The sequence below is a fragment of the Brachyhypopomus gauderio genome, chromosome 5, assembly GCF_052324685.1.
Source record: "Brachyhypopomus gauderio isolate BG-103 chromosome 5, BGAUD_0.2, whole genome shotgun sequence".
Taxonomy (NCBI): domain Eukaryota; kingdom Metazoa; phylum Chordata; class Actinopteri; order Gymnotiformes; family Hypopomidae; genus Brachyhypopomus; species Brachyhypopomus gauderio.
Window position 1 is genome coordinate 10,787,598 of NC_135215.1, and position 24,601 is coordinate 10,812,198.

General features: G+C 39.9%; 2 protein-coding genes across 5 annotated transcripts in view; one reads left to right on the forward strand and one right to left on the reverse strand.

Annotated features, from left to right (window-relative positions):
- Positions 1-28: 28 nt before the first annotated feature.
- LOC143514426 (tRNA-dihydrouridine(20a/20b) synthase [NAD(P)+]-like) lies at positions 29-22,089 on the reverse strand. 4 transcript variants are annotated; one of them, XM_077005592.1, is made up of 13 exons: positions 9,064-9,607; positions 8,858-8,979; positions 8,654-8,771; positions 8,423-8,545; positions 8,102-8,332; positions 4,596-4,605; positions 4,453-4,544; positions 2,813-2,913; positions 2,416-2,563; positions 1,936-2,071; positions 1,250-1,352; positions 891-991; positions 444-582 (listed from the first exon to the last, which is right to left on the reverse strand). In XM_077005592.1, exons 1-13 carry the CDS (start codon positions 9,165-9,167, stop codon positions 547-549), a joined length of 1,425 nt encoding a protein of 474 aa, XP_076861707.1. In that variant the 5' UTR covers positions 9,168-9,607; the 3' UTR covers positions 444-546. The 4 variants fall into 4 exon arrangements, with proteins under 4 accessions (XP_076861706.1, XP_076861707.1, XP_076861705.1 ...); XM_077005591.1 differs by lacking the exons at positions 4,596-4,605; positions 8,102-8,332; positions 8,423-8,545; ... (1 more) ...; positions 8,858-8,979; positions 9,064-9,607 and adding an exon at positions 5,975-6,134 and having other exon boundaries at positions 29-582; positions 4,453-4,553; XM_077005590.1 differs by lacking the exons at positions 444-582; positions 891-991; positions 1,250-1,352; ... (3 more) ...; positions 4,453-4,544; positions 4,596-4,605 and adding an exon at positions 7,190-7,518 and having other exon boundaries at positions 8,106-8,332; positions 9,064-9,647.
- The window catches only part of cog5 (component of oligomeric golgi complex 5), a 29,967-nt gene continuing 15,018 nt past the window's right edge, over positions 9,653-24,601 (forward strand). Inside the window, exons 1-8 of the mRNA XM_077005585.1 lie at positions 9,653-9,775; positions 9,960-10,099; positions 11,901-11,958; positions 12,533-12,587; positions 12,691-12,760; positions 13,177-13,297; positions 23,925-24,055; positions 24,298-24,457. Of these exons, the coding sequence (XP_076861700.1) occupies positions 9,727-9,775; positions 9,960-10,099; positions 11,901-11,958; positions 12,533-12,587; positions 12,691-12,760; positions 13,177-13,297; positions 23,925-24,055; positions 24,298-24,457 (784 nt within the window). The 5' untranslated portion in view covers positions 9,653-9,726. The remainder of the gene's footprint in view (positions 9,776-9,959; positions 10,100-11,900; positions 11,959-12,532; positions 12,588-12,690; positions 12,761-13,176; positions 13,298-23,924; positions 24,056-24,297; positions 24,458-24,601) is intronic.

Genomic DNA, 24,601 nt, shown 5'->3' on the forward strand with positions numbered 1-24,601 from the left:
GAAGGGAAATGGGACAGGGGGACAGGAGTAGAATGAGCAAAATCTTTGTGATTTAATTTCACCTTGACGAGTACAGGGCTTAACTTGAATAGGTACACCAGAACAATACAAGAAAATAACAGGCATGTATACAACCTCAACGTACACACAACGAATGTTTTTTCCTTATTAAATTTACATTTAATTAGTAAACAATAGAGCTGTGAACACTCCCCCTAGTAACTAACCACATTTAAAAATGAAGAACCTTTGCAATGCATCATCTATACTCTCATCACCACTGTTGCAGGCTGCTACATTATATGTAACGCTAGATCATGAAATGAGCAGCCACACATTCTTAACATTAACCTGAACTTCTGCACAAGCAAAAAACCTGGAGAGATGAGGACAGGTAAGTTTGCAGGATGGATAATCTGTCTATTATGTACTTGCTTGGTAACATGCAAGGCTTTGGAGTGAAGCAAACCCAGAAGGTATGTATTATACCACGGCATGTCCCAGCAGCGTCCTGAATTCTTTTCCTACAGAAGCAAATCAGCCATCTCACATGTCCTTCTTACCATTGCTCTCCATCTGATTCTAGGAATCAAGAATACAGAAGATATTGGGGTCAGTAGCAGGCAGTGTGAATGATGCATTTGTGTGTTTAGTATAGCCGTTTCATTCTAACAAACTCTTTACCTTCCACATTCTTATACTGTCTTTGTACCATTGTTCAGGACTTTACAAACTATTGTCATCTGAATTATGTAAATCATTTTAGTAACAGTATATTTTTGCACTTTGTCCACGTAAGCACACAACAGTTTCATTTCAGCCATTCTATACTCCAATACTGTACTAGCAAATGTTTCTCCCCTACAGCTTCTTTTGGCAAAGTTTCTAACCTGCAATTTCTGGTGCTCTTGAAGTAAACGGTCATACTCCTTGCTCAGAGACTCTGTTTGCTTCTTCATGTCCTGTAGTTCTGAGCTTGACTTCGTCAGAGCTGCCAAGAATGAAAGGGTGTTAGGCCCATCCATACAAATATGCAGATATCTGAAAACTATCTAAGTACTATACTTGTACAGTATGAGTTTATGGGCCACATACAAACTGACTACTTACATTGTTACGATCAATTTCATATTTTGAGAGGCTTGAAAATACATCTCCCTTAAACACATCTGAGCTTGAACCTGTTTTAGTCAAGTGGTTCATAGTTTAGCTATTTATTTCCCCACATAGGTTAATTGTGTCTACCCACCTTCAGCAGATGATTTAAGCTCCTCTGTGAGTTTCTTAACTTCAGTGCTAAGAAGCTCATTCCCCAGTGCACTTCTGCCATCTCCTGTATCATCCAGCAAAGCCTACAACATACATACACCCTCACAACCTCCATCCTTCTTACATCATGCACCTTCATATCCTCCACAACTTCAAAGCATACTCCACATACGTTCTCAGAACCTCCAACTATCAAAGCCCTCAAATCCTATTCTACACATCAGTTTAGGTGTTTTGACTAATTACAAGTCAACAACTGATGTGACAAGACATTATTCCCACAACTGGTGGGAATAATTTAATTAACAATAATCTGGTTATAGTAACATCACACATATTTAAAACATGAGTGCTTTTGTTTATATTTGGTGCTCTTTGTGCCAGTTTCCATACCCATATTCAAAAAGTGCCAAGCAGTGCAGTTTAGGGTTATTATTAGCCAGTCACCTACAGTCATTGTCAAAACAATGATTCTCTGACCAAACTGCTCAGGTGTCAGTAATGCACAATTTTTATCCTAGGGTTAGGGTTATCTGGAACCCCTAAAAATACTGACTACACATATAATGAAATTTGTTACTAACTACCTCTACATTCATTTTGGAGCCAAAATTAAGCTTTTAAAGAATTATTGTTAGTAATATATTAGGTTCAAAGTACTGAGACCTGCTTTAGCAGCTCCATGTCCTCCCTGTACTTGTTTGCTGCCTGGTTAGCAGCTTCAGCCTTAACACGAAGATCATTTTGGGTGCTGGTGGCCACTGCCAGCTGACTTATCAACATGATCACCCGCCGCATAACCCTGTCGGACACCACACAAGCACACGTTTCAAAACAATTCAAGCACAAGAACAATTGCTTTTGTTAGAAAATATATGTAATAGTGTAAAATGGAGACAAATTATGTCACGATCGATTCTTAAATGTTTACTTACTCCTGCGGTAGACCAACTAAAAATTAGCCCAAAAAACAACACTGTTGGTTCGTCGTTCAAATTCAAATTCAGATTCAGGCACGAAGCCAGAAGGCGGGCCAAATTGTTTATCAACCGGTGGGCCGCAAATGGCCCGCGGGACATATGTTGTGCACCCCTGCCCTAGAGTAAGGGTATTAATATTTAATATAGAGATGAAAGGGTTACTCACAGCCACAGGAAGAGAGAGAAGCCAGAAATGTACAGGTTCCTCTGGGCCCTGAACAGCTTCATGTGCAAGTTGTCATAAGCGTTGAAGCCCATCTTGGCCTCTCGGCTGGGTTCTGCAGTAGAATACTTCCTAACCTCCCTCAAAGCATCTGCAGCCCATTACAATGTCCAGGTCAGGGCCAAGCCATTTAAAAATACAGATTAGCAAACAATTCAAGGATAATTCTGACATTCTGGCAAATAACAAGTACTGTATAAGGTTAGCTAAACCACTTTAATGGCAACAGATGCAATTGTGGTAGTACAAATGAAAACCTAGTACTATGGTAGAAATGTTGGATGGTGTAGTAGAAAATGGTTCTAATTAGTGCCTTGTTCAGAGAAGTACATTTTCATACCTAGAAAGAGAACAATGAGGATGATGATAATGGCCAGGAATCCCTTATTCCAGAAGCGAAAAACAGTGTTCCATATGCTAAGGTTGAAAATTTTCTGCCATCTGTAAAGAACAGCAGGAACACACACACACACACACACACACACACACACACACACACACACACACACACACACACACACACACACACAGGTGTGAAATAGTGTTTGCCTTCCCCTTCCTGATTTTTTCCATGTTTGTCACACTTAAATGTTTAAATATTAGTCAAAGACAACACAGGTAAACACAAAATGCTATTTTTAAATGAAGGTATTTATTATTAAGTGAGAAAAACCTACATGGCCCTGTGTGAAAAAGTGATTGCCCCCTTGTTAAAATATACCGTCACTGTGGTTTCTGACACCTGAGTACACTGTCTCTAGCCACACCCAGTCCTAATTATTGCCACACCTGTTCTCAATCAAGACATCACTTAAATAGGACCTGCCTGACAAAGTGAAGTCCACCAAAAGATCCTTAAAAGCTACACATCATGCTGAGATCCAAAGAAATTCAGGAACAATTGAGAAAGAAGGAATATGTTATAAAGCCATTTCCAAAGCTTTGGGAATCGAACTACAGTGAGAGCCATTGTCCACCAATGGTGAAGACATAGAACAGTGGTGAACCTTGGTGGCCGCCCACCCAAAATTACCGCAAGAGCGCAGCGACAACTCATCCAAGAGGTCACAAAAGACCTCACAACATCCAAAGAACTGCAGGCCTCACTTGCCTCAGTTAAGGTCAGTGTTCATGCCTCCACCATCAGAAAGAGACTGGGCAAAAATGGCCTAAGTGGCAGAGTTCCTAGATGAAAACCACTGCTGAGCAAAAAGAACATTAAAGCTCGTCTCAATTTTTCCAGAACACATCTTGATGATCCCCAAGACTTTTGGGGAAAACATTCTGTGGACCAATGAGACAAAAGTGGAACACTTTGGAAGGTGTGTGTCCCAGTACATCTGGTGTAAAAGAAACACTGCATTCCAGAAAAATAACATTATACTAACAGTAAAATATGGTGGTGGTAGTGTGATGGTCTGGGGCTGTTTTTGCTGCGTCAGTGCCTGGAAGATTTGCTGTGATAAATGGAACTATGAATTCTGCTGTCCACCAAAAGATCCTGAAGGAGAATGCCTGACCATCTGTTCGTGACCTTAAGCTGAAACGAACTTGGGTTCTGCAGCAAGACAATGATCAAAAACACACCAGCAAGTCCACCTCTGAAAGGCTGAAGAAAAACAAAATGAAGACTTTGGAGTAGCCTAGTCAAAGTCCTTACCTCAATCCGATTGAAATGCTGTGACATGACCTTAAAAAGGCCGTTCATGCTCGAAAACCGTTCGTGTGGCTGAATTACAACAATTAGACAACAACAAGATGAGTGGGCCAAAATCCCTCCACAATGCTGGCAATCACTTTTTCACACTTTTTTTCCTCCCTTAATAATAAACACCTTCATTTTAAAATAGCATTTTGTGTTTACATGTGTTGCCTTTGACTAATATTTAAATTGATTTGATGTTCTGAAACATTTAAGTGTGGAAAACATGGAGAAATCAGGAAGGGGGCAAAACATTCTTTGAGAGGTGACAATTTTACCTTTGGCAGGATATGAAAGGCAGAGAGAGGATAATAAGAATTCCGATTTCAATGTAGAGGAACACAGCGATTGAAGTCCACTGCAGGGTCATCTTTAGAGGCTGTCAAAGCAATGGAGGAATGTTGCTGAAATTATTGATGACTACCTTTTTCCTAAGGCATGAACTGCCTCATTAAGATTTATGTCTTGTCTTAAAAAATAATTGCCTTTTACACATTGAAAACACAATAGGTTAATATCCTCCTCCTTTGAGAATGCTGTATACACCACAGTTTGTGCTACTTGTAGAAACAAAACAATTAATATGATCAAAAACAGACATCATTATTAAAAGGTAATCAGACACACAACAGACACAATTAACTCCAGCTCAGAGTGTGTCTCATATAGTCAATGGTATAACATTCTGTCAATATAATGTAAAAACAGGTTCAGCAGTTACTTTCCAAGCTTGGAGATGACACGCAATGTCTGTTTCACATAGTACCGTCCTCTCTAACTTGATTGTACCATTCAAATATGATGTTTGTTTCACATAGTACCGTCCTCTCTCGTGGGCTCTAATGTCTTGGCTAATACTGCATTTGACTAATTGTGCAGGGTGCATATTGCCGTCTGATCATGTGGTAGACAGAAATAAACGTGTTTGCAACAATTTAACACAATTGGGGTGCAATATGATCTCAGCACACATTTACAGTACTTGTTCCACCACCTCATTCAATCTGCTCATACAAACACAAAACGGTATTTCCATAAAGCATTGATCTTCCCCACTAAAAACGTTTGTTTTTTGTAAGGAAGTCTGGGACTATTAAATGTGAATGAATAATTCTATTTTTAATCCATGTAATTTCATGGACCAAAACAGTACAGATGAACAAACATTAGGCTGCTATCATTTTATACCGTCTCATTTTACTCATGTGTTTATGCAAATGAAAGGGTGGGATGTATTAACACATGCGGTATTAAAACCTGTGTTATGGCTGCTAATATTCCGTGTACGCAAATGGGAAGCATTACTGAAGCAGAAAATCCATTTAATACGTTGCACCGGAAACGACCATTTACAAAAGTCCTTTAGCACTTCTCGATTAAAAGTATTAGTTAACACTAGTTTACTATAGAGAACAAACCTCAATACGCCTAAATAAAACACCCAGTGGTACTGGGCGGTAGTGGTGGTACTACACCAGTGGTATTATAACACCACGTATCAGTCACCTTGCTAACTAGCCAACTACATAATACGGTTTTGTAGAAAGAATTTGGTTCAACAGGTTTTCGTTCTCTTGTATTTACCGACATTACATTAATTACCATTCACGCAGTGAGCTAGCTGTATCTTACTTTTTGTGGGGAAAGACTGTAAACGCAAGCAGGTCGGTGTTTTCCCTAAAGATGTGAAAGTTATTCACTGGACAACTTTACGGTAAAAACACAGCAAACACGTCTCAGGTGCGACGTTCATGTGACGGGGGTCGCAACAGCAAAAACAATGGCGCTGTTTCTACTCACCTCTCTGTCGTTCAGTTAAGAAAAGAGCTTTTAACAATCGTGACAACAGAAAACGAAAGTTTCAAAGTTGTGGCGCCACCCTGGAGTTTGTCACGGTCTCACAGTCTAGACGTCATCACGGCGAGGAAGAGCAGCGCCATGAGACCTTTATCTTCATCGCCACCAAAACCCACGTGAGGTTATGCAGGGATTTACAAAGACTTCTAAAACATATAACCTATAACAACAGCAATAAAAATATTTGGTAATGCAAATAAAATTGTGTGTATTCAGAGAATGACACAATTGCAGAATTCCTCACAATAATCAATTCTCCCATCATTTAGTAGCTGCATTTCATCAAGACTTAAAAAATAAGCATTGTAATTCACTAATATTTTATTGCATATAAAGGTATAATAGAAATAAAACCTACTGATGAAATGAAAATCTTTTCTGGTAAATAAATGTGTGTGTAACTATATAGTTGCCAGGAGAACTGTAAATGTCTGTAAATGATTGCATTGTGCCAAGTGTAAAGTTTGGTGAAGGGGGGATTATGGTGTGGGGTTGTTTTTCAGGAGCTGGCTTGGCCCCTTAGTTCCAGTGAAAGGAACTCCTAATGCATGCAAGAAATTTTGGACTTTTCCATGCTCCATCAGTTTGGAGCTGGCCCCTTCCTCTTCCAACATGAATGTGCACCAGTGCACAAAGCAAGGTCCATAAAGATGTGGATGGCAGAGTCTGGTGTGGATGAACTTGACTGCCCTGCACGGAGTCCTGACCTCAACCCGACAGAACACCTTTGGGATGAATTAGAGCGGAGACTGAGAGCCAGGCCTTCTTGTCCAACATCAATATATGACCTCACAAATGCACTTCTGGAAGAATGGTCAAAAATCTGCATAAACACACTCCTAAACCTCGTGGACAGCCTTCCCAGAAGAGTTGAAGGTGTTCTTGCTGCAAAGGGTGGACCAATATTGAACCTTATGGACTAGTAATGGAATGTCACTTAAGCTCATGTGATTCAAGGAAGGTGAGCGAATACTTTTGGCAATAGTGTATTTTAGTTTTATGGAATAATTAGATATTATAAAGTTTTATATAATAATTACACAATAGTTATATAGAATAATACATAATGAAATACAAACAATGTGAAATATTTGTAGTAAAACATTACTAAAGCTCAGAACTTGTGTTATATATAAAAAGTGAATACAAATATGGAGATATGTTTTAGAACAATCTTTATTCCATAAAAAAAAACAGTAGTAAAAGATCACTTTTTGGGGGAAAAGATATTTATTACACTATGGAGCCATATGTGTTTTGCAGGTAGTCAATCACTGCAGATGTACTTGATAAACTGTTAAAGATTTTCCTCTCTGGCTGGGAAGTGATGCGCTCCAGCATGTATATTAGGTGATGGTGGAAGCAGGAGAAAGACGTGCCATGTTGTAAGGCTGTGTCCACCCAATCCCACAAGCACTGCAGTGGTGTGGTTTCAAAACCTGCAAACAACGCTGGATTGGCTAGCAGCCCCCGAGCAGACATCACCCCTATCAAAGTTTAGAAACAGCATTAGAAACAGCATTAGCGACTATGTGAATAAATGATGTTTTTGGTGTTTTTAAGGTAAGGTAGTACTTTTCTAATCCATAGGAATTAATTGATTTGCTTTTAAGTTCATGTTAATGAGCCAAATGTCTCAGCAGACCAAGATGTCAAACACATTCCCTGGTTCCTGATGTTCTTAGACTGCATTCCTGATTTCCTTAGAAATGGGCTGTCATCTGGCAGATGCTGTCTTATAGAATGTATCCTTAGCTATCAAATAACATAGACCTTGGACACATAGACCTTGGAAATAAGTTTCCTATGGCTTTATTTTTGCATATGGGAAAATTACTTCTACAAAAAAGTTGTAGGGATTTGTTTTTGTCTCAAAGTAACAATTAGTCTTTTAACATCCTGAGGTAGTTTACTAATTATAATAATTGCTGATCCAAGCATTTCTTGTCCTGTCAAGTTGACACTTTGAAAATGAGTGCCATGTGCTAAAACTGCCCCTGCCATCCTTGTCACAACATTTTGATGTAATGTTTTTATTTTTTAATTAATTAATAGATGGATAAATGGCACGTACCATCCACCCCTGTCAGTTCGTGCATGGACTCCACGTCTTGGAGGTTCCTGATATCGCCATTGGCAATAACTGGGACAGTGAGGCTATCTTTGATGGTCCTGATTGCCTCATAATGTACTGGTTGATGTCTTTCATCAGGTGTGCGCCCATGCACAGTGATCCAAGATACACCTGCTGCCTCTGCCTTCTGACAGAGGTCCACAGTTCTCCTCACATCCCTATGTACTCTGCAGGAAAATATCAACTTAAATATCACCTTGAGTCCAAGTTAACAAATAAATTAATGAATCAGTCTGCGCTGGACATCATTATCTTGCCTTATCTTAATAGATACTGCGTAGTTGGGATTGTCGAGCTGACTCCTGACGTGTCGTACCATGTCTTTTACTAGTTGTGGGTTATTAATCAAACATGCGCCATACCCCTCTGCCATGGCCCATCTAAAATGACAAAGAAAGTAGCATAACTGCAACAGACAAGTGCAGTAACGTAAGCATACATCACGCTGTAATTTTGCTTATATATACTGTATATTAACATAGAAACACCTTTGAGGACAACCACAGTTCAGGTCTACGCCGTCGGAAAACGGGGCGACCAGGCAAGCGGCATTAGCCAGTGTCTGAGCATCCCTCGCAGCAAACTGGATGATCAAAGGTCGGTCAGCTGGTTTGGACGAACATTGAAATCGATCCATAAAAACGTAGCACTGTTGCAAAACCTAAACGTGTCATGTATTAGTTTGGACATACAGTTGTCAGTGGTCAGTTCACTGTCTCTGGCTTTTCCGGAGCGAAGGAAATCATCCGCAACGATCATAGGCGTGAAACAGACGTCGCAGTCGTACTTTCGCACCAGGGACCTGAACGCCAGTCTGACGAGCGAAGGAAAACAGAAAGAAACAACATTACAAGCACCAATTCATTTATACCTGTGACACACTCATACCTCAACTTACTTTGAGTAGCGGACCATTGGGGCACAAACTCTCACAAGCTTGCCGTTCTCGAACAAATCCATGAAGTCCCGGTGTGTTTGTTTTATGACAGTAGTGGATCGCATCGGTAATTTTGCCACTGTGTCTGGACATTAAATGCACGCAGCTGCGCCTACACAGTTAAACCTGCATAGTTCATATAGTTAGGACACAACCGTTCACGCTTTTTACGTTGCCTATTTGCGTAGCTCTCTGTAAACTCATTAACAGCGCTGTATTATGACCCGTTCTGAGAGAGCGAGTACAAAACAACCCTCGGTAATTGCCCTACTGTATTATTTGCCCTGAATTCTGTAGCACTACTAGACGCGTGAAAACGCAAAAGCATGTTGGCCAACGGACGTTTTCAAAATAAAAGCCTCAAGCTGTTAATGCAGAATTATAATAAACAACGACAACAAAAATAATATAGAGAGTTAAACTATAGAAGGAGTTATACGCCGACATGAAAAGAATGCAAATATACTGCACTTATTATATACTCAAGATACACTCAACATTTACAGTATGCCGTAAGACTTATCGGAGGTTGCGTTGCGAGGTTGCGCATGCGGGTTTCCTGTTCAAATCGTGCAGTGACGGGACGCGTCGCAGCATTTGTTCGTCACGACTGAGGTGGCAGCAATGGCAGCCAGAGGCGACGAGTCAACCAGGAATGCAGTTTTAGAAGATGGTAACGTAAATTGTATATATCTTCTCTGTTGTAATAAGTAGAAATTCGTATATTGTATATGTTAGTTTGCGTTTTGTAGTTGTTGCGGCCTTTTGTTGTTCAATGTGTTATTTGTATTGGGTCTGAGGAGGTTTACACTGCAGCATTACACGAGCCTGTGTTAATTTTAAGTGGTTTAATCTAGAGTGTTATGCGGACTTCTTGAATGAAGACTTCGATGCCAAAACCTACACTGCGCACGCCATACACCACGCAGTTATCTCAGAGCAGCTCGCCCAGCTCGCACAGGGCATCAGTCAGTTGGATAGGGAGCTCCACTCCCAGGTGAGTAACCCGACTCGCAGTAGCGGTAATAACACGGAAAGGCAGCGGCATCTTACGTTAAGGTTACGCTGGCATATGCCATTGAAACGGCATCTTGCGTACAGATGACAGTGGCATATGCCACTGTTATCGGCATCTTATGTACAGATGACAGTGGCATATGGCATTGACTGACATCTTGCGTACAGATGACAGTGGCATATGCCATTGACATCATGCGTACAGGTGACATTGGCATATGCCTTTGACATCGGCATCTTACGTACAGGTGACAGTGGCATATTCCATTGAAACGGCATCTTACGTACAGGTGACAGAGGCATATGTCATTGACATCGGCATCTTACGTACAGGTGACAGTGGCATATGGCACTGACATCGACATTTTATGTTAAGTGACAGTGTGACATCAACATATTATGTACGGCTGAAAAACTGCAGTAAAGTTGGTTTCACGTTCACACATTCGGAATTCTTTCTTCAATAACTTTAAGACAATATTAGCAAAAGTGCCAAAATATGTAAATTCTTATTTCTTGCAACCAAAGCAAACACCTACAACTTTGTTTACGTCAGAAATAGACGTATTTTAAATTGTAGACAACACGTTTTAAATGCACTACTCTCACCACTGCAACGTCTAAGGCACCGTCTACAAATTACCTTAACATGGACGAAAGTGGTGGTTGTAAAGGCTCCAGAGCACTGCGCATTCTTTTTTGTTTTTTTTGCAACAATTTCAATAGCTTTTAAACGTTCCGTCATACGTCCACAAACAAATTGTATTAGACTACATAAAGTGCATCTTAAACAACTTACATCTCTTTGGTGTGTATTTATACCTTATTTATAAATTTCTTTGGATGTTTGTATTTTTATTGAATATGTGGTGGTGATGTTGAGGGGACTACTTTTCCATAGGCAAGAATCTGTGTTGGATAATTGAATCAATGGCAATGGACATTTTAAAACAAAAACTGCCCACCACAAATAGAGATACAAGTTATTAATACCAATGCAAGAGGTTGTTGTTTAGGATACACTTAATTTAATACAACTTGTTTGGTGGTCTAATGATGGATGTCTTTATCGTCTTTATGTGCATGCAAATGAGGGGAGTCAGGCTCTGCAGAGGAGTATGAATTTGACACAACACCGGCATCATCTAATAGGGTCCTGAGGTCTTTCCCAAGAGGAAAACAATATGGCGACTTGCTAATGGCACCTGCAAATGACTTTCAATAGCTTTCAAATAACTTTTCAGTACCGTAAACATCTGTGTGCTAGCTAAACGTAGGCAAAAAGTCAAATGACATAGGCATAGGCACATGTCAGTGTCTGAAAACAAAATGTCGTTGTCATGTGCCACTGTCATCTGTATGATGCTGATGTCAATGGCATATGACAGCGTAACGTTTACATAAGATGCCGATGCCTTTCCATGTTATTACTGCATCTCCTGACTCTGAGAAAATAGTGCACCAAAAAAAATCTGTCTGTGGTTATTTACGCTGCTATGTATGTTTTAATTCCCGTTTAAGCGAGCCTGTTTAATTGAAATATTAGGTAATGGCATTGATTCCTGTTTTGTAGTAGTCTGGTTCAAGTGTATCTAGAATTCTGGCCTATCTATGCTACTATAGGATATATTCTGTGAACCGATGCAAAGCACTTTGTAAGTTGCTCTGGTTAAGAGCGTCTGCTAAATGCCTTAAATATAAATGTAAAAGTGCTTGTTTGTTTTTTTCTTTACATACAAACTGTAAGCCTCTATAATGCCTAACACAATGATGTTTAACAGGTTGTTGATACACATGAGGATCTTCTAGCTCAGGCAACAGGAATTGAATCCCTTGAAGGTAAATTTATACATACCTGTATGTCTCACAGGGGATCTGTTTAGGTAACATGAAATGGAGAGATTTAAACTGTAGCGTTATGTTTATTTTCTCTGTGAATTGAAAAACAAATGTTTAAGTTTGGCAGATTTTTGAATGTTCATTCTTTTAAACAATTTTGTGTGAAATGCGTCTCTGTCCAGTTTGAACCACCCATATTAAGTGTGATGGATGTTTAAAGTCTGAGGAGGCTACCTCATTATTTTCCCCTCCATGGTTCTTGCACAAAACTGAGGATCACTGATGCACTGTTTCAAATGGTGTTGTATCCACAAACGTCTAATGGACATTACCTAAACATTTACTTATAGCTGCTTCCCTTGTGTGTATGAACATACAAACTAAAAGAAAAAAAGAAACACTGACTGTATTCTTTCTTTATGTATGTTTAAAGCTGATGTTTTAAGATCTTATAGTGCTCTGTGTGGAATTGAGTTTTTGATGATGAATTCATATGAATGTTTGTTTTCTTTTGATTAGTGCTTTTTTGTTTTGTTTTTGTGGAGGAGAAACTTGTTTTTCTCATTTATTTCAGGTGTCCTTGAAATGATGCAGACAAGGATTGCAGCGTTGCAGAGTGCTGTGGACAGGTACCCAGCCATTCTTGTCTGACATGCTGTATGAATGCTTGAGGGTTGCATTCAAAAGCTGGTCAACACAAAACTCTTTTTGTATCTCCCAACCTTCACTAAGGATCAGGACCAAGATTGTTGACCCTTATAATAAAATTCTGGTTCGGACTGCCCAGCTTGCAAGATTACAGGTATCTTCAGGCACATTTCTGAGAAAGAAACTTCAGTAAACTTACATTGTTACAAGAAAATAATGATATTTAAATGTTTCAAATTACTTCAGACGTGTAGATTCATGATCAGTTTATAGTACTGATCCATCATTCTTATGCATGTTGCATTTATTTATTATAAAATTTACTATGTTATCAAAGTTTAAGCAAATTGGCAATTGAAAAGCCAGTTTAGCCTTTAGCTCTCAACATATAGTCAAATTTCTGCATTACGCTATAGGCACCTACTATAGGCACGTTCAAATATCTTACCAAAATCTGTGATCTTAACAATGACTATTCCAAATTTAACCACACACACACACACTCACACACACAAACAACAACAACAACAAATGTGCAGATGCCATCTGATTATCTTTGTTCTGCTCTAGGTAGCATGTGACCTGTTGAGGAGGATCATCCGAATCTTGTACCTGAGGAAGCGTCTGCAGGGCCAGTTGCAGGGGGGGAGCCGCGAACTGGCCAAAGCTGCCCAGAGCCTCAACGAACTGGGTGAGTGAAACTGACCAAAGCCACCTAGAGCCTCAACAAACTGGGTGAGTGAAACTGGCCAAAGATGCCCAGAGCTTCAACGAACTGGGTGAGTGAAACTGGGCAAAGATGCCCAGAGCCTCAACGAAATGGGTGAGTGAAACTGACTAAAGCCTCCCAGAGCCTCAACAAACTGGGTGAGTGAAACTGACTAAAGCCTCCCAGAGCCTCAACAAACTGGGTGAGTGAGCAGCACTGCTCACACCCATCTGAACTTAATCTGATGCATTTAAATAAAACTTGCCTTAAAGTGGCAGATATCTAACTGCTTCATTCAAATCCATACTGAGGATAATGAAACTGCTAGGCTTAGGGTTGACCCTAAACCTAGGGTCATTATGATTATCAATCGCTTAAGAATAATGTCTCAATTATTCCTTCATAAAACAAATAGCTTCATAGCATTCAAATATCTGTTGCACATTACATGAGAGACAAGCTTGTGACTGACATAAAATGGGAAATAATTATCAAATTACTGGTGACTTGCAGTGCATGAAGCGCTGTCTTGTATAAAAAATGCTTCTGTCTGTACTCTTAAGTTTTTCTGAGAAATGTGACAGTTTTTTTCATGTGGGATCATTTCCAATAATTTACAATAAAGAACAAGAAATATTTACATTATTGACACTAGAACTTGGTCACAAAATGCTAGCTAGCATAAAAATTGGTAGCAGACCTTAGGTGTTACTAATTTTGGTACATATTTTTGAGATCTGCCATCAGGTTGCTATTGCTGGCATAGTAGACTAGATTATACTCTGAACTGAACTCTCTGTGGTTGTTGCCACATGGTGGTTGTTCACTCAGGGTTCATTGTTCACTTCATGGTTGTTGAAGTATTCACTAGTTGCGCCTTGACTTGTGTAGTTTTCAATTAGTGAACGTGACTATGTGACTCCTGTCCATCCTGCTGTGCATTCAGCACAGTGGCTGTGATCCATGTGAGAACACGTGGACCAGACAGAACCCTGTCCACAACCAGAGTGTGCATACTGAACCCTGTGATGGTATAGGGTATGACGGTTTATCCTTGTGATTATTGATTGTTTTACTGTCACTTATAAAATGTAATTCATTTCATTCCCATTTTTTTTGTTTACGACGGAGGTTTCAAAACATTGCACTTCTGCTGAGGTTTTACTTGGTGTTTCTGGAAGACTTTGGTAGTGTTGCCACATTTAAGGAACGTACTTTATGCACCTCTTCTGATCGGTTAGGCTTTAGTGTTGGGGTTGGGGTTAGTTAGGGTTAGGTTAGGGTTGATGTGTGAGCAGAAAAAAGTGTCACACTGTTTAAGTAGTGAATTGTTTTTTTTTTGTGGTTCAGACCCCAGTTCTCATGGGATGTATGGTTATAATGACATTAAACTGCAGTCCTGTTCTGCACTAATGCAGAAACTCCACACTGCCTAGCTGAGTTAAAGGCTTCCCCACTCTGATTGTACAAGGTATGTTACATATGAGGGTTTTCCATCCACCGAGTTTTTGCGCATTTTGAAAATGCGCATGAAAAATGCTGGATGGTAAAAGACCAAAATTCGAAAAAAGCCCCAAATATCGCACACAAAGATTTTTACGCTAGGAGGAGGTGGAAAAGTTAGACTATCGCATCACCAAAATTTGGAAAAACTGGATGGAAAAGGGTTTTTCGCATAAACGATGACGTATCATGCCTCAAGTCATGTGGTTCTGTACATGATCGCGATGTAAAGATGGCAAATGCATACAAAAACAGTTCTGGAGAGAGCAAAAATCTAATTTAATTTAACTTCTCCATGTATAGAAAAGAAAAAGAAAGAAATGTTTCAAAACCTTAACGTGCAAAAATGCGTAACTGCCAGATGGACGTAAAACCACTATTGTTTGGCGTCCTCTCACGTGATCTAAAGTTTATTCGCATAACTGTAATGAATGGAAACAAGGCTTAATTCGCATTTTTTTCTGCCGAAACTTGGAAATTGCGCATTATTTTTTCGAAAGGTTTGGATGGAAACCCGGCTATAGAGCAGCTGGATGGATGATGGGTAATTTGTCAAAAATGAATTCTGAAGATCCAGTTTGAATTCTTTCTTGCATGAAAACATTCTAGTCGTTTAAAAAAATAGATATTAGCAAGGTTTTTTATTGTAAAATAAGCTGTGCAGGATCAAACTAGAGAATAGCTGCAAAAACCTTAATTTTCGGGAAAATTCCTTTGTATTCTTAAGGTGAATAGAAAATGTAATTTGCTAGATGCAAAAGTATTATCTACTGGAGCTAATGCAATAAATTACATGTGCACTAAATGAAGGTACTGTTTTTTTGCATGTCTTTTTAAGTAGCGAAGTTGCCCTGTGTTGTCAGTAAATTAGTTAATCTTGACTGATTGTGGACTCACTAACAATAACCCAGGTCCTTAACAAAAATGACTGACTAGTGAATCCCTTTTTTTATTTTTGAGTCAATGTATTCTATATTTTTAATCTTGTATAATTTTAATGCAGATGTATAAAACTTAAAGCATTTCCTCATTGTTGCAAGATATTTCAGATCACGCTTTCTGCATTGTACAATATAAAATACCCATTGTTTTGTTAGAATGGCTTCAATCTATTTATAATGGACAGAAAGCTTTATTAATCTTCAAGCTTTAGGAAACTTCAGGGCATGAGTAACAGTTGTCTGACTTGCATATATTTCCATAACTTCATCATTCACAAAACACACATTTCTGTGATCATTCTGGTTTGGTGACCGTGGTAAAACCGTGATCGTTCTGGTGTTTATCATGAGAAACCCTTGTCCCATACCTGTATTCAGGAATCGGCTGTATCCTAATATTTTATTTGTTCAGTTCATATCTCCTCCACTGGCCAATAACTTATTTCTGTATGTCTCTTATGTGTCCTAATAACTTTAAAATGAAGACAAAATTGTTTTCACCAACACCTCTGAACCACTTGACCTTCTACCATCTTACCATGATTAGTATGCCATGACGTTTACAGGCATGTGATGAGGACAGAGCACTCTTTACCTTATGAACTATTATCTAGGTTGAGACCAAAGTGGTTTCATTCTGCTGTTTGACCTCTAGCATGAGTGTGTAGAGGTGAGCTGTGTGTAGTGAATTAAATGTAAAAACATAGGAGGGGGAAACGGCTCCTATGTCAGCATAGTATGATCATCTAGTGTTTTTGAAGGTGTAATTTGTTTTTAGTCATGTTTAAAAATGCTTAGCCCATGCCTACACAAATTTAAAAAAAATTTAAATGGATGCACTGTGTTTGAAATGAACAGAATTTGATTTGAGAATTTGATTGCTAGCACTTTGGTCAAATCTTCTAGTATATGAATGTTGGGCTCATTGTCTGTATTAGACATTGGGTTGTATAACACATGGGGTTAAATTAGTGTTTGTTGCAGACTGATAATCTGTGTAAAACATTTGTGACTTGATCTGCTTCTCCTATTGATGACCTTGTTATGCAGTTTTACATTGCTTGCAGTGATTTTCATCCTGCTTGTAGGAGAGGTCTGTCCTGCTACTTTGGCAGGTATCGGACATTGCATTTCTACTCGATAAGCATTATCAGACTTTGCACTGCTACTTCTCAACACCTTTGCTGGGCTGTGCAGGCTGATCGCTTTTCTGTCTCCTATAAAAAGATATGCTTTAAAATGTCAGTTGGCCATGAGTGTTTCTGAAGGACAGCAGACATAGTTATTGGGAAAATGCCAAAAATATTTGTAAAAATAGAAATTAATGTACAGATTGGTGTTCTTTTACAAATAATCTAAAGTACAACTTTAAGTACAATATTTTTTAAGTACAATATTGCTATTCTCTTATTAATCATATATATGATAAAAGCCCCAAAAACCTGTGACTGGTGAAATACTTGGACTTCACTTACTTCAGAACTCATGAGGGAGGAGATTTTCTAGGTTAATGTAAGAGCTCTTTTTTCTAAATCTCTGGTACATGGCAAATTGTTTGCATATTACATAAATATGCAAATCATATTCTTCAGTAGCTTCAAAGAAAATTCATTTAAATATTCCAGACTTATGATAATATGATGATCCATATTTCCAAAATATGTTGCCAGCCTGCACTTTTAATTTAGTTTCTTCTTAAACTGCATTGGGTGTTGTTCTGTTACTAGCATGGGATGAAATGTTTTTTGTTAATGTCTGGACTGGGAAAGAGAAGCACGCAGTAGGTTTTCTTGTGTTGTTTGAGGTAAAATGGTGCCTCAGTGCACTGCATGAAAACAGCACTTGCTTCCCTTTCACATTTGTTACCGTGTCTTGCTGTCCCAGACCTTGTTAGCATGTGCTAACTTTGTGCTGTTACTCCCTGTGAAGACTTGAGAATTTAACACCCAGCTAACATGCTTACCGCATGTTACTCCTTGTGTTAGTCCATGGAGATGTAGTGTCTGGAAAGTCTTATGAGTATATATGTAACCATGGAATATGTGCATGTACTATGCATGTGCCAATGCATTGTATTCATACAGTGTACATTATAATGAGCGGTTATCTGATATTCTGTATTATGATGTATGGTGTTCAGCTGCCAGTATCTACATGTTAAATTCTTTGTACAATGTACATTGCTCAGATCTTTTGAGATTTACTACATTTACAAAACAAATGCAGCATTTGTACATCTTCATGTATCAATAGCACCTGTATAACATCAAACAGCAATAAATAATCTACTGTGTTAACTGTACAATTCTTAAACTTTAGTGCTTTGGATAAAAAACCACCATGTTTATAAATGACTTTTCATTTGCATTCTTAGTCTACCTCGTCATTTGAGAAACATTTTTGTTGGAAAGTTGATCTCTCAAAAGTGCCTTTTTTAAAAACTCTATTTGAGTTGCGGGTGACTGTGTTGGTGGGCACTGGATCGGCCTCCACCACAGACACCACTGGCTTTCTCATCTTGCTCTTGAGAATGTTCTGAAGCTTCTGTCGTGTGAAAGCATAGAGGAGTGGGTGGAAGACGGTGGTTCCATAGGCCATGGCCAAGAAGCCCAATCGCAAACTCATGGTGAAGTTGTTGTGTCCTGCACTCAGGAAGATGGTGTTGATAATGGTGATGGGAGTCCAGCACAGCAGGAAGCTGGTGATGATGAGCAGCGACATTTTAAAAACTCGCCTTTGCCGCTCGCGTCGTTCCCTGTGCCGTTTAATTGCCCTCCGCAGGGTGATGATGGCCGACACAGAGCTGCCCAGCGCAGGGTTCGGTCCACCCCTGCTCTCGGACACCTCGGTGGCCCTCCGCAGGGCGATGATGGCGTTTGGTCCACCCCTCTCAGACGCCTCCGTGGACTCCGTCTGCGTGCTAGTCATGGAGAGGGACTGTTTTTTCACTGATTTCTTTTTGGGTGTCTTATGGAATCGAGTGCCAATATGGATGTTGAATGCCTGAAGGATTTTGTAGTATGTAACCAACATGCTTACAGCAGTGAAGACGAAGATGGGAATCTGTGCCAGTAGGTGATAGTAAAGTTGGGCTTCTGTGTAGCCCTGCTCTGTGTTCTCCATTTCAATTGTATGGTTCCTTGTCTGCTTGAGGAAGCCAACTTCTATGAAAGGTACTAGAAAGCCGAGTAAGGACAGAGCCCATATTGATCCCAGCAGTACCACAGTTCGTTCAATGGTCAACACGCGGTTTGCTGGCCGTACAGAGATGTCATAGCGGTCTAGGGTAATGGCTAACACATTGGCAGCAGTTGCTATACTGGCAAAGGAAACACAAGCCTCATGGAAGCAGTACACGAGTGCGGTGTCTTCCTCCAGGGGCAATAGCACGACTGCAATGGTGAACGGGACACAGCCTATGCACACGAGCACATCAAGCACATGCAGGTTCATGGTGACTATACTGCTGACAGAACTAATAAGGTTGGACTTCATGCAGTACAGAGCCAACACTGTTAGATTGCTGCTAAGTCCAAGCAGAATCTCTATGATTAAAAAGCTTGTTAGAGTCACCTGGAAGCTCAGGGAGTAATGAGCACCCAGCAGGTCCATTTCAAAGGTCTTGAGCGGTTCACTGTGATCATGGACTGTATCGTTGTTCATGATGGCTTGTGTATGCTTTGTTCTGTAGAAAAAAACAAGGGTTTTTTAATGGTTAGAGAAATGGTGATGAATATTTTTTTTCTCCTATTAACAACTTCTTGTTGTTAGTACTCAATGTTTATGTAAACATCTGGGATAACCCTGTCCTTTGCCCAGTTGGGATAACCCAACTGGAATAACCCTAGCACAGTTTGCCCAGTTTGTTTTAACCCTAGCCCAGTCATTGGGAAGAGCTCACACTGAATGGTGTAACTGTGACTATGTACCAAAATGTAGGAGCAGACTTTATTTAACTCTGATTCGCAAAAATCTCATTTGGACTTGGTTAGTTATTCGAATATTTGCTACCAGAACTGTTCAACTTATTAAACTGCACTTGTGATGCAGTCGGGTCTGAACATGTCATCATGGCAATTTCACATGTAGTTACACAAACTAATACACCGCTAAATCTTTAGTTGCATTTGCTATACAAGATCAAGAGCTGTTATGTAAAGTTGTCAGATATGCAAACCATTTTCCCTGTTGTCTTCTGGCCCTGAGACAAGACAAATGTGGGCGTTCTTCTCTTAATGTTCTGGGACAACCAGTTAAGAAAGTAAAGGATCCAGGAATCTGATGTTCGCCTCATTTATAGCTGCCTTCAGCACAGTGCAGTTCAAAATAAAAACCAGTTCAGAAGGTCTACTTAACCGCCTGATGTCTGTCTAAATGTCACCTTCTTTGGACTAATCCTTATCAAGTATCAAATCAAGTAGCTTTACATTTACAAATTTCATTCCTATATATAAGCGTGTGTAGGAGGATGTGAGAAAAGGAGACACACTGTTGTTCTTTCTCAAGCGATGCGTTTGTGCATTATAATATATCCACGTGATCTGGACATGAAAGCTGTCTTGTTTTCAGCCTCTCTAGCTTTTTGTTCATTGTGTTGACAAGTCCAGTGAAGCCCAACGCTTGGGATCCTTAAACAGAATCCATCGTGTCTACATTTACATTTATGGCATTTGGCAGACGCCCTGATCCAGAGCGACTTACATTTTTATCTCATTTTTATAGTGAGCAATTGAGGGTTAGGGCCTTGCTCAGGGGCACCTCAGTCATGGCCTCAGGTCTGGGAATCGAACCTGCGACCCTCCGGTCACAAGACCAGTTCCCTAACCGCCAGGCCATGACTGCCCATGACTGCCATGACTGTCTACATATGAGGGGACGGGACAGGTGTCCCTTCTGTGCTTGTTTAGACTGGTGGCAACCTGGCTCATACTGAGCATCTTGCTTCACTTTTTTTTGTCTTAGTGTTGAATGATATTCCCTCTCCTGCAGTTAACGTCTAGCTTCAGAAGGCCAAGGAGCTAGTGGAGGGTGTAATCTCAGCAAAGCCAGGCTTCTTTTGAAGCAGAAGGCAGTGCAGGTTAATGAGCCTGGCATGCACATGTGAATGTATGTTCTCCGCACCCTCAAGACTTTCCATTCACAGATGGAAGCTCCTTCGCCCTGAAATTCAGACAGATGTCTAGAAAAGTTTGTATATGCCTTAGCAAGATGTGGCATGAGTTACTGAATGTTTTCACTTACAAGTTTCACTTACAAGTTTTTTTTTTTGTGGCGTTTCTTGCAGTCCTACTCATATTTATTTTATTAAGAAACATCTGCGTGACTTAACTGCTGTCTACTTCAGCTACTTTGTAATTTAGCAAAACATTACTTACACTCATTAAGATAATTGAAGAATTGCTTTTCATGCTAGAATTTGAGTTATTTAATCCTAATCCAGCAATAGCTTTAGTAAGTGTTCCTGAGTTCCTAATCCTAAATACAAAAGCAATATCATAGCCTTCACACAAATTTGATGCCCCCAGAATATCTAGGGTTATTATTCCCACTTATCACAGAAGTGTCAATCATCAAAATTGACACAAATATTGGTTTCAAGTAAGGAGGAAAAGTTTCTCCTCTCAAAGATCAGGGTTGTGCTTGTTATAAATGAATACATCACTAAAGTACACCAGATTTGGTTCGATTTAAATTGTTTTTAAAAGTGTGTGTGTGTATATATATCTAAAAACAGGCCAAGCCCATTCATCAGTACATAGCTTTTTTCTTTTTAAACAATTATAAGAAGTCTGAACAGCAGGTCTGCTCTTTGTGTAAAATGTTAATACCATAACTGTGTTAATGTTGTCACCTAGATATTTGCATAATACTGTAAAAGTACAAGAGGAACTACATGTCCACTTAAATGAAGATATTTCTAGATATCCTGAACCCTTATTGTTTTCTATATTCCTCAGCTACATGCTAAAATGGACTATTTTTTGTGTGTGTGTATGTCCTTAAAATTCCATATCATATTACTTTACATTACCATCCAGGAGACACTGAGGTTGTACCTTGTCTAATGCACAGTGAACTTGAGCTCTTGAGTCCGAGTTGTTTGTTTGAAGAGTGCCTTGGCAGAAGCTTGATAGAAGAACATGTTTTCTTGTGGGTGGAATATGTATCTCCACTCTTTTTTGCATCTTCAATCGGTCGGTCTTAAAACTGAGTCTCATATCAAATACAGAGAATCAGGCTTTTCTCCTCTTCATTGCTTGCTTGTTTCCTTTACACACAAACCATCTATATGCAAAGTGTTCTATATTAATCTAGCCTACTCTGTGTCCTCCGCCTCTCTCCTCCCACTCCTCTCCTCCCCTTTTCCTCCCCTCTCCTCCCACTGCCCCTCTCCTCCCTCCCACTCCCCTCCTCCCCTTTTCCTCCCCTCCCACTCCCCTCTCCTCCCACTGCCCCTCTCCTCCCTCCCACTCCCCTCCTCCCCTTTTCCTCCCCTCCCACTCCCCTCTCCTCCCACTGCCCCTCTCCTCCCTCCCACTCCCCTCCCTTCCCTCTCTCCTTCATCACCCTCCTCGGCTTGCTTGTTTGTCTTTTGTAATAGATGTAACCCTTTTACCACACAGCAATGCCCTTTGTCCACAGTGGCTGCCCTCTAGACAGGGCTGAATGTAAGACTGTACAATAATGTCCTATGCCAGGGGTGCCCACAAGTTTTTAGCTTGCGAGCTACTTATAAGACGACCAAGTCAGAAAGATGTACCTATTTATTTTCTAGCGGCGTGTGTCGATCGTTGACAGGGGGGATGGGGGGGTCCGCGGCAATGTGTGTCAAACATTGATGGGAGGGTGCGTGTGTCAAACCCTCAGATTGGCTACCATGTATGTCAATCAATATACAACCGTCAGTGCAGATGGACAATAGCCTGTCATTCATCCACTACTTTTTTATGTCATGCGATCTACCCACAATTCCATCGCGATCGATGTAATGGGCACCCCTGTCCTATGCAAATCACTCAAACCTTTCTTTCTATCCTTTTCTGTTCTTTCTACATGGAGAACACTGGGATAAATGAGTTCAGGGCAGAGGGCCAAAGATGTATGTTGATGTCTTTGGGTTTGGTTTTGTATTTGTTTATGTTACTGACATAATGTCGTACCAGGAGTTAGTGCACAGTTCAGGATTCCTGAGTAGATATGGTAAATCTTGAGTGTTTTACGAATGACATTTTCATGTAAATTATCATTGAAATTTGTGTTCAATTAAGTTCAATTAATTAAAATTAAGTTTAATTTACCAGGAATAATATAAGGAAAATAAAATTAATTACTAAATAGTTTAAATATAGCTCACTATAAGCTTTGTCAAATCCCAACATATAATGCATATACAGTTAAACAGGATCTGTCTTGTGAGAGAGATTCTTAAATATATATTATGAAATGGTTGGTTTACATATGCATTTTCATACTCTGAGACTAATGTGTTTTCCCCAGTGATTTACATATTTTATTCGACCTTCATTTTACTTTGGCCAGCTAAATAAAGATTAAACAAACAATTCCATTAGAACATGAGCAGTTCAGTATCCCTTTGTGGTTTTTCTTCTGTTCTGGAAGGTTATGTGGGTGGGTTTGGGCTCAGTTTCCCTACACTAAACGAACTGCTCTGTAGCTTCTGTTTCATGATTTTCCTCACGTGTTTGTCTGCGTATGCTCGACAAACACCAACATGTTGTGCAGCAACTGTGAACCTCTGGCTCTGAAGATTATTTTCATTTTGAAATGGAAAGAAATCCCATCATTGAGTGAATTATGGAAAATATCTGCTGAGATATGGTGGTGTTCTTCCTCTGCCTCTCCCTATAAAGCATGAAATATTCTTCCAAAAGTTAGAGCAGTCGAGTCAGATTTAAGCTATTGCCACAACAACAGGAATTGCAAAAAAATATTAGTATGTCAAATTGTAGAAAGCAGTGCAGTGATTGGCTATGGTGGGCATGGCCACTTTAGCCTTCATGACTGAACCATGCTAGATGGCTTTGTTTTCATAAATGCCTTTTTGTAATCTTGCATGTGAATTAGCTAAACCGGAAATCCTGAAACTAAACCTGAAATCAAAAATGTAAATTTTGTCAAATGTATGTTGTTTTGCTGTCTCCTAGACTACTTGTCTCAGGGGGTGGATCTGTCTGGCATTGATGTCATTGAGAATGACCTGCTGTTCATCAGCCGTGCACGTCTGGAGGTGGAGAACCAGGCCAAACGACTGCTGGAGCAGGGTATGGAGATTCAGGTAAGAACACACAATCTCATGGTTGACCTTGGAAATAGGTCTGCAGCGCACTTGGCCGCATATCGAAAATGCACATTTGAGTTATGGCCTACAGAACTCCTTTCCAGTTTCATCTATATGAAACTCTAAAATACTTTTGGAAGTTGCTGTTCAAATTGGCATCTTATTTCAATAAAAAACGAAAAACCATAATTCAGTGTTCAGCAGTGTGTTTGTGCTGCTGTCTGCTGTTCTGACCACAGAACCCATCTCAAGTGGGCACGGCGCTTCAGGTGTTCTACAACCTGGGCGGACTGAGGGAGATGGTCAGCAGCGTGGTGGAGGGGTATAAATCATTCGTCCAGGACAGCATAACTGGTGCCCTTGACATTAAAGTCCTCACTCAACCTTCAAACACTAGAGGTTGGTTTGTTCCCCTGGTGGCATGGGAGGGTGGGACCATTCCTACACGTTCACATTCTCCTTATTTCTGTGAATTGCTTACTGTGCTTTATACTGTAACATGATTGAAGGTACAGGAACAGAACACACGTGAAAGCATCTCAT

Excerpts from the sequence above, each read along its gene's own strand:
- LOC143514426 (XM_077005589.1), bottom strand. The coding sequence starts at position 19,422 with ATGAACAACGATACAGTCCATGATCACAGTGAACCGCTCAAGACCTTT. Across the intron at positions 8,546-18,493 it reads GAACGACGCGAGCGGCAAAG|ATGGGCCATGGCAGAGGGGT; the intron begins GCGAGTTTTTAA and ends TTGTCATTTTAG. Across the intron at positions 8,333-8,422 it reads GCAGTATCTATTAAGATAAG|AGTACATAGGGATGTGAGGA; the intron begins GCAAGATAATGA and ends ATTTTCCTGCAG.